The sequence below is a fragment of the Haliotis rufescens genome, unplaced genomic scaffold (assembly GCF_023055435.1).
Source record: "Haliotis rufescens isolate VD_foot unplaced genomic scaffold, xgHalRufe1.0.p SCAF_164, whole genome shotgun sequence".
In the NCBI taxonomy this organism is placed as follows: domain Eukaryota; kingdom Metazoa; phylum Mollusca; class Gastropoda; order Lepetellida; family Haliotidae; genus Haliotis; species Haliotis rufescens.
In genome coordinates this window covers 144,441-158,714 of record NW_025963851.1, presented here as the reverse complement: position 1 = coordinate 158,714, position 14,274 = coordinate 144,441, and the positions used below count along the sequence as shown (strand labels likewise).

At 39.9% G+C, this 14,274-nt stretch overlaps 1 protein-coding gene across 2 annotated transcripts; it reads right to left on the bottom strand.

Moving 5' to 3' along the window:
* Positions 1-8,968: 8,968 nt before the first annotated feature.
* LOC124126798 lies at positions 8,969-13,980 on the bottom strand. Of its 2 annotated transcripts, none has more exons than XM_046490325.2 (3): positions 13,814-13,980; positions 12,341-12,650; positions 8,969-11,599 (listed from the first exon to the last, which is right to left on the bottom strand). In XM_046490325.2, the coding sequence occupies exons 2-3, from the start codon at positions 12,648-12,650 to the stop codon at positions 9,825-9,827; spliced, it is 2,085 nt and encodes a 694-aa protein (XP_046346281.2). In that variant the 5' UTR covers positions 13,814-13,980; the 3' UTR covers positions 8,969-9,824. The 2 variants fall into 2 exon arrangements, with proteins under 2 accessions (XP_046346281.2, XP_046346282.2); XM_046490326.2 differs by having other exon boundaries at positions 8,970-11,578; positions 13,814-13,979.
* Between the last annotated feature and the right edge of the window lie 294 nt (positions 13,981-14,274).

Sequence of the window (14,274 nt, the reverse complement as noted above, 5' to 3'; positions counted from 1 at the left end):
CCAGGAAGCAGCTGGTAAATTAAACATATATTTGTACGTGATTATGGATGCGCAACTTAATATACAGAATGGGAGATTCGTGCAAGCAATCTATTAATAATATTTTACCTAAAGATCCGCACTGCGCTATCATATGCGGGCAAACGGGCTGCGGAAAAACAGCCTTTATTCTAGATATTTTAGAAAGTCATTATCGGGACGTTTTCGATCATATTATTATTCTGTGCCCGACTATAAGCGTTAATAAAACCTACCTATCGAGAGATTGGGTAATGAATGACGACGGGGTACACAGAGTCGATCCGGGCGATCGTTTACAAGACTGCCTCCGAGTATGTCATGAAAAATACAAAGGAGAATCGACCCTTTTCGTAATAGACGACTGCAGCGCTAGTAAAGAACTAACAAAAAAGAAAGATATGCTTTCGTATTTAGCATTCTCCAGTCGGCATACTCAACATAGCGTTTGGGTACTTACTCAAAAATACAACTCTGTCCTGAAAGATCTCAGAGAGCAGACCAAATGGGTAGCGCTTTTTTATTGCAAAGACCGAGATTCATTCGAGGAATGTTTACGCGAAAATGATGTCATTTATACCAAGCTCGAACGAGACAAAGTCAGAGAAGTGTTAGCGGCAACGAAGCACTGTAAACTCGTATTAAAAACCGATCAACCAGCTGCTTATGCAATTGCTTAGCAAAATGTAGCAAAATTATAGCAAAATGTGGCAAAATGTAGCAAAATTATAGCAAAAATGTAACAAAAATGTAGCAAAATGTAGCAAAATATAGCAAAATATAGCAAATTGAACATTAGTGGTTAATATTACATAAAATGTGGTTCGAAATCCTCATTCTTTCACAGCAGTTCATTATTACGGGTTGTATTGGATATGTCATATTATATTATGTTAGACTTAAATATCTCCTTAGGTATTACATTATGGAATGCGACGAACTCATCGAACAAATGCTCAAAGAATCTGATGCTGATAAATCTTTAGATAAATCTTTAGATAAACATAGAGAAAGACTTGCCGCTTTGGTAGCCGGTGGAAAATGTTCCCAAAATTTTGGGGAAAATTATACCATCGAAAAAATTGATAACATGACCGACGAAGAGATTAAAAAACTGTACGCGCGTTACGAGTCTAGACTGGGAGCTACCATGACTAAAACGATAGGGTCTTCTGTATTACAACTATACACAGCCGTAGCTAGTACGTTTCTCCCCATCCCGGCAGAACATCGCCTGTATTTATGCGAATCTCTAGAGAAAGACCCATTCATCGAACACGCTATAAGCGCGGTGAGCTGTGAGTTTTATCATAGATTCGGAATGTTCTTAGCTCCGTTCACCACAGCTTTAATAACGGCTAGGTATTGTCAATTTAAACATACGTGCCCACTTAATAATATAAATGGAGACGCAGGTGACACCACAGATTGTGAACGAGGAACCACAGATTGTGGAAACGCAACAACAGATTGCGGAACAACGAGTGAATGAGGAACCACCACATGTGAATGAGGATGCACCACAAACAAAAAAACAACCCAGAGTGACAAAGAATCCTTTGAAAATAGCCGCAGGAAGAAAGGGAGGGCTGGCGCGCAAAGCAAAATTAATAAATAATTCAAATCCGATTAAAACATGGGCACTATTAGGAGTTGCTGGTATAGCGGCTGTATGGTTCTTTTATAAGACCGGAGAAGATAAAACGTCACCCCCGCCGCAACAACAAGTTCAATTAGAGGTTAGTCCTCATATAATGCTATAAGAAGCATGACTACTCCAGTTACAGACGGTAAAATGTTGGTAAACGCGACGTATCATTCGGCGGTGGTCACCGGCTTGGCCATTGGCTATGCCCGTATGGCTAAAATGATTACTAAAGCCACACCTCCCAAGCTAGATTTTAATGGATATGACATACCAATGATGGTTCTGGATATTGGATTAGCTATGGCAACGAAGGATATGCTCATCAAACAAGGACTTATCCCTGAAGACATAATGAAGTAATTAATTAAACATTTGAATATTTATATTCATTTAAACATTTGAATATTTTATATTATTATACATATGGCATCAATTGCGATGATGGTTGGTGGAGCTATTGTTAATGCTCTAGCTTTTTCGGGGAGTAATTTTTTATTTTCTAGTATGAGAGGTTCGGAGCAGAAAAGACATAATAAAGCTTTAGAACAACTCCAAGCAGCCCAGTCACAATGGGTCAGAAATAGGACATTAAGATTAGACTTTATTCATGAAAAACTGCTTAAGGAAGGACATTCAATTCAAACGTTTAAGGATGTTGAATCTGCCATGCACGAATACTTCCTCGTTTTTGGGAAAAAACTAGACCCAATACCGAGACCAATAATGACTCAGTTTTATACACCGTCAGAGGAACAAAAGAACCGAGAGGTCACATTTATCATGTTGGGATTGACTTCTCTATTGATTTTCAGCTATACCATGCATAAGTCAGAGTGACAGCTGTGGCTATGACCTAGTTGGAGCGATCTATAAATAGCCTAATCAATATCTCACAGTGTAGCTGTGATTTGCATTTAGACAAATGATATGATAGATGTATATACCATGAATAACTGCAAGTTTACACTCATGGGGAAGACTACTCTATGTAATAGACGCTGTGTTGATGATATATACTGTGGCATACACAATTATTACATCAGGCGCGGAAACATCAACTATACGTGTTCTGAATGCGGGATAGGGGTCAAAGGTCGTTATTGTTTATGCAAGAAACACGGTGCTGATAGGGTCAGGAACCAGATTATTTATGCTAGGAAGAGAGATTACATCAATGAGAGGAATAGGTTGGGGAGAATACGTATTTAGATATATGAAAACAACCAATTAGACTTTTGTCTCATTTTGCATATACCATTCAACCACAATGGTTTTTGTCAGAGAATTAAAAGCTATGGCAAAGCAAAGTGGACTGCGTGGATTGATTGATTTACTCAGTTTGGAATACAACAGACCACCCCAGACTGTTAGAGAACTCAAAGTTCGAGCGAGAAACAGTGGGCTGAGAGGTTATTCTCGAATGAGAAGAGCTGAATTGATCGCTTTACTAGATAATAATCAACCTAATGATAATGTTGATAATCAACATGATGATGATATTCAACAACAACAACAAGAATTAATATTTGTACCCACATCCGCCGGCGTTGGTAAATATCTAAGAGGTTGGAAGATGGATATTAATTCCAACATGGATGTTAACGATATTAAGCCCATCATATCGAGTAAAATTAACGAGGAATTAGATGATTTACATAGTATAAAATACCAGCTGACGATTAAAATGACATTGAGTAAAAGTAACACAGACGATAGCACCGAATATACCGAACCATATTTCCGTAGCAATCAAGAAGTTATAACCGAATCCGATACTATAAACTCATCATTAGATACATCAATTCAGAGGATACAGGAAACTTTAGAACGCTGGACTAATAGAGGTTCTGGTTGGGGTGTGGATAAAATCGATAGTTTATATTTAGATATAGCGAATTATATGCCTTTCAAAGGTGGATCTTATATAGATTTACCCCCGTATTATAAGAAGAAAAAAGCCATAATTAACGTAAAAAATAAATCCGATGACTGTTTAAGAATGATGATAAGATCTGCAATATTCCCCGTAGACAAAAATCCGGATACACCTTCTAGCTAACCCCAAAACGATGGACTCAACTTCGATGGTATAGACGAACCTACACCAATATCACAAATTGATAAGGTGGAAAAGCAAAATAATTTAGCTATAAATGTTTTCGGACATTTTAAAGGAATTGTTGTACACAGGATAAGCTCCGCTCCGGAAAATATCCCCAGAATCAATTCATTTCTGATCGAAAAAGATGGTAAATATCATTATACGTGGATAAAGAGTTTAAACAGGCTATTATACGATCAAACAAAACATGCTAGAAAGAAATATTTCTGCGAAAGATGCCTACATGGGTACAGCAGACAAGATCTATTAGAAGCGCATAAAGAATACTGTAGAGGTGTTGGACAGACCGCTATCAGGATCGATATGCCTAAAGAGGGAAAAAATATATTAAAATTTGAACTTTATTGTAATCAAATGCCAGTACCGTACGTAATTTACGGCGACTTCGAAGCGCTTATCAAACCCATAGAAAATAATCAAGATAATAATCAAGATAGTAGATTTACGTACAAAACTCAAGAACATATTCCTTGTGGGTTTGGATATATAGTTGTAAGGTATGATGGGAAAACAAACACTCCCGTGATTTACAGAGGTCCCGATGCAGCGGGGAAAGTTCCTAGAATATCTACAAAATGAAGAGAGAATAATCAGGGAAAAATTATCGTGTAAGATACCCATGTGTATGACGAGGGATGATTGGAGTGCCTATAAGAAGTCAAAGAGTTGTCACGTTTGTAACCAACCCCTGGATGGGGATTCCGTAAGAGATCATTGTCACGTCACGGGTAATTATCGGGGAGCCGCTCATAACGAGTGTAACTTGAAACTAAAAATGAACTCTCAAACAATACCCATCCCCGTTGTGTTTCATAACCTTAGGGGATACGATTCACATCTCATTATGCAAGCTATCTCAAAGACCGACGGTGGTTTAACGTGCATTCCTAACAATATGGAAAAATACATATCGTTCTCGTTGACTAAACCTATACATTATAGGGACAAGGATGGGAAATCTAGAACAAAGCAAAGTAATGGGCTTACATTCATAGACTCCGTACAGTTTCTGTTATCTTCCCTGGACAATTTAGCTAATGCGAACAATCCCGATGACTTCGCGATAACAAATAAATATACCGATAAGATAACTCGTCATTTGTTGCTGAGAAAAGGTGTATATCCTTACGAATATATGGATGATTGGTCTAGATTCAAAGAAACTGAATTACCACCCCTCGAATCATTCTATAGTAACTTAACAGAATCTAGAATAACAGATGCCGATTATGAACACGCTCTGACGGTCTGGGATAAATTAGGTTGTAAGAATTTAGGCGATTATCACGATCTGTACTTAAAAACCGATGTACTGTTACTCGCCGATATATTTGAGATATTTAGAAAGACGTGTTTAAAACAATACGGCTTGGATCCGGCATGGTACTATTCCAGTCCCGGACTATCGTGGGATGCATTGTTGAAGAAGACCGGCGTAGAACTAAAACTACTCACAGATTACGATATGCACTTGTTTATTGAGGAAGGATTAAGAGGTGGTATATCGATGGCAGCTAAAAGGTATTCTAAGGCTAATAATAAATTAGTGGAAGGATACGATCCGAGTAAACCCGACACGCATATATTATATCTCGACGCTAACAATTTGTACGGATGGGCTATGAGTCAACCTTTACCCACGGGTGGTTTTGAATGGGTCGATGATATCAATGTGAATAATATCCATAATAATGATGCGAATAAAGGGTACATACTAGAAGTTGACTTGGAATATCCAAGTTCGTTACATAAAGATCATAACAGTTATCCGCTAGCTCCCGAAAGATTAATGGTTAATAAAGATTGGATGTCGGAATATCAACGCTCCTTGATGGGTAATAGTAGGTTAGCTAACGTAGAAAAACTCGTACCAAATTTGATGGATAAGACAAAATATATAGTTCACTACAGAAATCTCCAGTTATATCTATCGTTAGGTATGAAACTTAAGAAAATACACAGAGTTCTAAAGTTTGATCAAAGCCCTTGGATGGAGCCCTATATAAGGTTGAACACAGATTTAAGAAAGATAGCTACCAGCGATTTCGAAAAGAATCTGTATAAGCTTATGAATAACTCAGTATTTGGTAAAACTATGGAGAATCTAAGGAAGCGTGTTGATGTTAAATTAGTCAGATCTAATGAGGAAGAAAGACTCAGGAAACTTATAGCCAGTCCGGCTTTTAACAGAAGCAAGATATTCGATAACGACTTAGCCGCGTTGCATATGCAGAAGAGTAATATAAAATTCAACAGACCGGTGTACGTCGGTATGAGTATTCTCGAATTGTCAAAACACTTAATGTATGACTTTTATTACAACGAACTTAAGAAGCAATACGGCGATAGATGCGAGGTGTTATATACCGACACAGATTCTTTGTTGATGGAAATACAAACCGAGGATGTTTTTAAAAGATATGGCAGAAAAAATAGATATGTACGACACGAGCGATTACCCAAAAGATAATCCACTGCACAGCATTGTAAATAAAAAGGTGTTAGGTAAGATGAAGGATGAATGTGCTGGGACCCCTATAGCGGAGTATGTGGGATTAAGACCTAAGATGTATTCTATAAAGAAGTCCGATAATGGAGAGATAAGAAAAGCTAAGGGCGTTAAGAAGTATGTTGTAAAAAAGAATATCAAACATGTACAGTATAAAGAATCATTATTCAACGGTAGAACGTTCAAACACGAGATGAACTCTTTAAGAAGTTACAATCATAGGATATATGGATTAAGAATGAACAAGACATCATTATCCCCCTTAGATACAAAAAGATGGATTGATAATGATGCTGTAACTACCTATGCTTATGGTTATGGTGGTAATACCGTACCGTCGGGAACTATGAACAACTCTTCTCGTACAAATGCCCTACCCGGTCCATCTTGAAGATAATAAAGAATGGGCTCTCCTTCTTTCGTAACCAATCGACTAATGTTATACCTCTTTAGGGACCATATGGGATCGGTTGCGCGACGTAGGCCTCCTTCGAGTTCACCGGCCTGGTATAAATATCTTACCCTTACTCTATCCGGAAGTTTTCGTTCTTTGCCTCTCCTCGGTGCTGAAGATTCGGAAGTCACGGATTTCATTTTAATAGCATGGGATGGTTTCTTCCCTATTAATCTCGTTACTTCATTATTCAGCGCTGATACAACGGCTGATAATCGTGTCACCCATTCGGTTGATCTCAATCGCTCGGATTTCATTTCGATCCCATACTGATAGCCAAACAAACGTTCCGCTAATGTCCTGTTAAATCTTTCGACGATAGCTTGACTGCGGTGGGCCTCTCTTTCACCACGGACGATTTTGACATCGTTCTTTGTTAACAGTTTAGTTACCAATCCCATAAACTCGCGACTGGAATCTACTTGAAATAGCTTAGGCCATTTTAGCGGTCAGCGTTTATATATGCGACTCAGTGCATTAGCTACCTCTGTTGATTCTTTCGAGGTTAATGGCTCAGCCTCTTTGTATCGACTAGCCACATCCACTACTGTTAAAGCGTATTTATACGTTTTGCGTTTTACCTTATCGTGGGGAAGAAACAAGAGGTCAGCCTGATGAACTTCATTCGTCGTAAAAATATCAAACTTCTTCCTCGGTATATAACGCGGTGCCGGTAGATATATCTGCCACATCGCTTGTTTCTTTAACCAATCCTTGGCCACATCTTTAGATACCTTAGCCGCGGTGGCTAATTTTTTTATTGCTCCTACACCTTTCCAATATCCTCGTGGGCTATAGTAAATTTTATCCATTATTAATTAATATTGATATTTCTTTTAAAACGACTTTCGTTGAATCGCATCATCATTTTTATACTAATAGAAGCAATGATTGGCTTCAGGTGGTGGTGAGCTGGAGTCAATTTAACTTAATCTCATGACTATCGTTGAATCGCATAATCATTTTGGCATAAAAAATTCCCCCTGTAGTGGTGGTATAGGTATATGAATCCGGCTCCAGTGGAAGTGAGCCAGAACCATCATTACCTATACTACTGCCTGTATACAAACAGTCAAATATGGGACATGCAGACCACAGTCTGACAGCAATAACACCGGTCCACATGTGTCGTGGGCTCTATTAACAGCAATCCTTGCACTCCACTTTCGATGACGGCAGCAATGACACACAATCAGTGTCACAGGTTGTAACACTCAGTCACCATTACAACCAAGTATGACTGACTCCCTCCCTCACCACAAACTAGAGTTTTGTTTGTTGTTTAACGCCCAACCCAGCAATATTCCAGCTGTATGACGGCAGTCTGTAAATAATCGGGTCTGGAAAAGACAATCCAGTGATGGACATCATGAGCATCGATCCACGCAATTGGAATACGATGACATGCATCAACCAGGTCAGTGAGCCTGACCACCCGATCCCGTTAGTCGCCTCCTACGACAAGCTTAGTTGCCTTTTGTTTTGTCAAAGCTGTCAAGAGTGAATGTCATTAAGAATTGAAGCATTTGGTTTACAGGATCAATATCAGGTAACCCGTTAACTAATGTATAACATCTTTCTGCATATAGGGTGCCTTTCTTTTGTTGTCAAACGAAGTCGTGAATGGTACTTGTGGACAGTTCAAATACATTTCGTTGAAAGATGATAACTTACATATATATATATATTCAAGATCCTTTCTTTTTTTATATCCTGGAAACATATATGAAATGTGTTGCTTCAAAGAGCATTTGTACCAACTACGTCGTGGTCAAAGGGAGATAATTCATGTGTCTTTACTAACTCAGATGGAATGTAAATTACGAAGTGCTCTCATGGAAGAGAAGATGTGCGACAAAACACACAACAATGGAAGAAACATTGTACAAAGTTAAATGGGAAACTTGACTTCATTAAGAGCTTATCAACCCGATGAAGATTCCTGTTAGAATTAATCTTCAGCGTGCCTTTCGAAAGAAGCGACCTACGGAATCGGGTGGTCAGGCTCGCTGACTCCAGACTGGAGTTTTTACAGACCGCCGTTCTATAGCTGGGATGTTTCTTAGTGTGGCGTAAAACAACAAACAAACTCACCAATGGGATATTAAAATGCGTATATCACTGACAGGTCTTTTCAATATACATGAAATATGACTTTTACATTTATGATATTGGTTATCCGATCAGCTCTGACAAATACCTGACGTGTGGAGGCATTAGTAAATGTAAGATAAGATAAGATAAGCTGTATTTTATTATAGTGTCACATATTGTACATAATAAAACTATAACATTTTTTTCAAACAATAAAATGTACAATATCCAGTCTGGTAAAGCTTACGAGACAATTCTTGAAACATTATTAAAACATATAAATTATATTAAAACCCACCTAACCTTGAAATGTAGCTGTAGAGTAAAATAATACATACATTTTCTAAAGTCATTAAATACATACTACATGTTTATAGTGTAGTTTGGTGGATGTCTCAAGCATTAGTAAAAGTATTATCAGCGAGAGATACTGATAGAAACGTTAGTAAACGGTCTTGCTGGATAACGTAAGTGAACGTGTAAGTACATAATTTGGGTTAAATTCCTTTGCCTCACAGAATGTATGTGGTACCCTGTGGCGCCGAGATTTGATTGCGTAATTGCGTCCGTTAGACGTGATAGGCACCTACAGTTGTGGGTTTGAATCCCAGACTGACCCTGATTAATTATCTAGGTTTGTCAGCACCGTTTCCGTGCTCGTGGGTTTCCCCAAAGTTGTAAACGTCTACGACCTGCATAATTTTTGTCTTCTCCCCACTTTAAACCGAAAATAGCCACTTCAACTAATCTAATAATTCATTATGTGCTTGTCGTGTGTATGCGGAAACAAACGTTCGCTCGTCCTGCCAATGTCCCAGGTTCGGTTGTTCAATGTGCCCCCGATGTGGTAAGGGTATTGCCCGAATACTGCTAAAAGCGGCGTATTATCATATTCACTCATGCACTGTAATCTATGTTCAAATGTGTTTGGCGTTTGGGGTATTTTACACAAAACAAACTGTTCATTTAGGGCATATTGCTAAATTTTCATCATAAAAATTTCCCCGCGACGTGATCCGAGTATGTTTTGCTTCCTGGCGTCTCCCTGGGGAATACTGCAGTTGAATACCTTAACAGCATCTCCATAATATTCCACTACATACAGTTTACTGTCACAGAACATCAAGCCGCATGGATACTGTAGTCCATCCTGTGACGTCAGCAGGTCTCTGACAAACTCCCCTGCTGCTGTCAGTAGTACCACCTTGTGTGCCAAGTAGTCCGCCACCAGGATGTGTCCTGTGCTGGTAGTTGTGATACCTCGTGGTCCACCCAGTCTCCTCTCTCCTGTAGGGGTGTAGGTGAACACAAAATCTCCCTCTGGTGTGATACAGTAGACAGACTGTGAGCCAGCATCTGACACCAGGATGTTGCCCCTGTCTGTAGCACAGAGGTACCCAGGGTCATCTATCAGGCTCTTCCCAGAATCGAATCTACTGACTGACCTAATCACTCTCCCTGATACATCCAGGATGTCAACACAGGGAGGATCCCAAAAACCTGCTGCTAATGTTGAAGGACTCAAGGCTGTTAGGCATTTGTACTTCTTCTTTGTTGTGACACGTGACAGTAGTACAAGGTCAGGGGTCACCCGTACTATTACAATCTCATTGTGTGACCAGAATGATACAGCCACCTGGTTGTCCCTCAGCCTCGTCACAGAGCTTGGGTTACTTGCAAGATCCAGTTTACTGTGTCGTGATTTGTTATTCTTTGTGTAGAAGGATTTCAGACATGTACTGTTGCGGTCAGTGAACACCAGTGTCTCCTCACCATCAACAACCAGGACTGTGACGTCACAAGGATCCGGCTGCTTCCTGTCGCCATTGACCTTGATGCCGACTGTCTTGTGTAACACCGGTCTGCACATGGCGTCAAATGTGCCACTCTGTATTTTATCAAGTTGCGTATCCATGACGTCACAAACGTTCTGTTGAATTCTACCAAGTTTTACATCCTTATGTAATTTCCTCTCATCTATTTCACTCACAAATATAAGTTTTGAATCAGGAACATTACCTGTGAAAGTGACATCCCTGTCTGTTGCCTCTTTGATTGCCCCACACTGACACATCTGGTAAATGTCAAACATGTCAGTCTCACTCCCAGACTTCAACACCTGGGTGATGTACTCTATGTGTTGTTGATACATCTGCATGTCTATTTCCCCTGACTTTATCCGCCCCCTCAGTTGTCCAGACTGCTTCTCTGTCATCTCATTCAGCTCCTCCAGCAGCTCTTTCTCCTTCTGTTTAATCACGTCCATGGCTTTCTGTGAGGCCTGTCGGATCTGTGAATTTAATTTGTCTTTGTTGTGGTTTATCGCATCAATCTGTGATTTGTGTTGTTGAAGTGATCTGTACGTGTCGCCAAAGCTCTGTGTAATCAATCCCTTATTGTGTGTAAGAACACTTCTCATCTCAGACATCATGGACTGAATAGTGACCACAGAGTCGCATTTCCTGTGGTATGTGACACAACACTTGTGGCATATTGCTCTATTACAGTCTCTGCAGCAGAAATCCATGACTTCGTTGTGTTCCGAGCACCTTTGTGGTCTAGTGACCTTCACTGCTCCACCAAGGTCAGCAATTACGTGGTTTGACGTACCAGGAAGAGATGCATGCATCTTCACACATCTCTCACAGAGCGGCACATCACAGTCTTGACAGTAGGAGTTGGCCGATTGACTGTCTCCAAGGTCCTGGCAGGGATGGCAGCGGTTTTCTGTATCTGAACAAGTCATGGATAAACCTGTCACATCAAACGTGCAATGTTTAACACAATAATGAGATAACGTTTGTAGGAAGATGTGAACATACACAGGGTGAATCAGTGTAAAAATGTTAATTCTGCCCATTGTGCGGTTCAATGTATACAGGGTCCGGAAAGTACCCTGGGATAATCTACATGTATAGATTTCAAAACTGAAATGACAAAGATTTATTCTAGATAATCCTGATCAATATAGGTGATCCTTCAGTTTCGTCTTGATTATATTCATCTACAATAAACAGTTTTCCATCACCATTTTGATGACGCATGAACGTGCATAGACTGAACCTGGTTTGGTATTACCTCGGTCATTCAGGATAGAGAACCTGGTGTATGACAGCGTTACAGTCCATTACCTTAAAGATATTCTACTTGGGGTTCTTGGTTTCAGTGGAAACTGAATCGTTCGACGGTGTAATTCAAAATAGACGTTTAACATCGCTTTAAAAATTATTACACTTATGTAGCGAGGTGCGTGCGGGCCAGTTTAATAGTACCACCTCACTGAGATAGTGGAGTTTAACATGGATACCCGACGCACGCACAGTTGACTGACTTTAAAGTCTACCAGTCCCTCTTTTATCACCATCATGTCGAGCACCAGGCAGAGTGACAACTAATACCGTCTTTTACTTCTTTTGGTAACATGCGGCCAGGGATCTAACGCCCAAAGGAAGAATATTGTCATCTTTCGGTTTCTTCTAGATCCCATTTACTTACCATGATCAGTATTTCCCCCACAGGCTAGAGTGTCCAGAAGTCCCTGTATGAGGAAACTGGGTTTGATCTGGTTCACCCACTCCTCCACTGGTCTGTCAGGCTGGGGAGCTTGGGTCATCTGACGACAGTAGGGACACGGGATGGACTTGGCTCTGATGGCGTCTTGTCTGGTCTTCAGGAATTTCCCCAGGCAGCCCTTACAGAAGGTGTGTCCACAGGTCAGAGTACAGGGGTCTTTGTATCCCTCCGTACATATGGAACAGGTCAAAAAGTTCTCATTCAAACTCTCCAGCTTTCTGGCGGCTGCCATCTGAAACAAAGGAATAACTGTTTAATATCATTCATGTATTTTAGGGACTGATGATTGAATGTTAATACATTTTTATTGTATGATGTGCAGGTTTTGAAATATTGAATATCTGAAAGTTATGACAGTATAAGTTATCATTGACAGTAGTGACCAATCATGATGCATGTAAAATGCATCTGAATATTTAACACTGAACAAGTGACTTGAACATGTTGAAAGCAATGCGAGTTCCTCTGTACTGTCCGTCCTTAGTAAATGAGTTTTCCTTGACGCTCCTTTGTAAGTCTTTCAGTTAACTGTTTGTTTGGGGTTGTAGATATGTGTGATGGAGTGAGTATGTTTTTACGCCGCCTTTAGCAATATTCCAGCAATATCACGGCGGGGGACACCAGTAATGGGCTTCACACATTGTACCCATGTCGGGAATGGAATCCGGGTCTTCGGCGTGACGAGCTAACGCTTTAACCACTAGGGTACCCTGCGACCGCCTGCAGCAGTTGGTGAGTAAAGAAGAAAACATACAACTTTATTTATAACAACTTCTGCTTTTAGCGACATTTGATGTAGATTCTTACACCGTTATCAAGATGGAGTGTACAGTATTGCAGTTACATCTGGGCGTGTCAGCTGAGTGTGGGAGGAAAGCTCGAAGTGACGCATGTCCAGGACGTTCACCACTTTGGTGAAACCCACGAGAGCTCTCATCACTGTCACTGCTAATTTCAGCAACAACAATAGATCCACTGATTTCGCTGATATTAATTCTAACCTTTCAATATCAGTTTCTAAAACGATAAGCTCTACTTTTTTTATTTCACTTTTTAATTATTGATTTTGTATTCTTTCATCAGACAAAAAGAAATATCAACATGATCGAATTGAGCTAATTAAAAGATTAATAGTCGATTTCAAAATTGGTTGAAATTGAAGAGAAAAGTTTGATGGACTGTATATGTTACAGGAAACAAGTATAATCAGTGGTTAAGTCTAATAACTGGAAATTTCAGTGATTATGTCTAATAACTGATTCACTCGGTGGTTGTGTCTAATTACTGAAATCTTCAGTAATTAGACATAATCACTGAAATGAACCAAGGGATTTTATACTTGTTTACTGAATGCTACATATCTCCGTCTCACTGTAGTGAAACACTCCAACTTACCTTGTGTCCTGACACGGCCTCTCCAACGGCGACAGTGTGACGTAGTGACGCAATCCGGGCTGGGACAGGTTTGCTGATAAGCACGGGAACAAGTCGAAATAAAGCACATCAGGTTCACGACAGACTCCTTGGTCATGTGACAGTCATGTGGTGGTCGAGGTCATATCGTACTGAAACCACCCAGTGTTGGAATGAGTGTTCTGATGACCAGCTAATCAGATACCCTGTCCCCATGTTATGCTTTCCATAGCAACGTTTAGGAAATGTCATCTATAGATCTTAAACAAATATTTGGAGAAAACCGCATGATGTGAGTCGGCGCTACTCTAACCTACAGATGTACCCACACATGGGTTTTTGATTACGCCATGGAGACATTAGAGACGCTGGTTGTCAGAGGCCAGATACTGACGTTAATGTGATCAACCAGTACGATAAACGTGGTATCACGATCCGATGAA

What these genes read in the sequence shown, in the direction of transcription:
- LOC124126798 (XM_046490325.2), bottom strand. Translation starts at nt 12,650, where the DNA reads ATGGCAGCCGCCAGAAAGCTGGAGAGTTTGAATGAGAACTTTTTGACC. An exon ending in TGGGGGAAATACTGATCATG is followed by an intron (nt 11,600 to 12,340) that starts GTAAGTAAATGG and finishes TTGATGTGACAG; the next exon opens with GTTTATCCATGACTTGTTCA.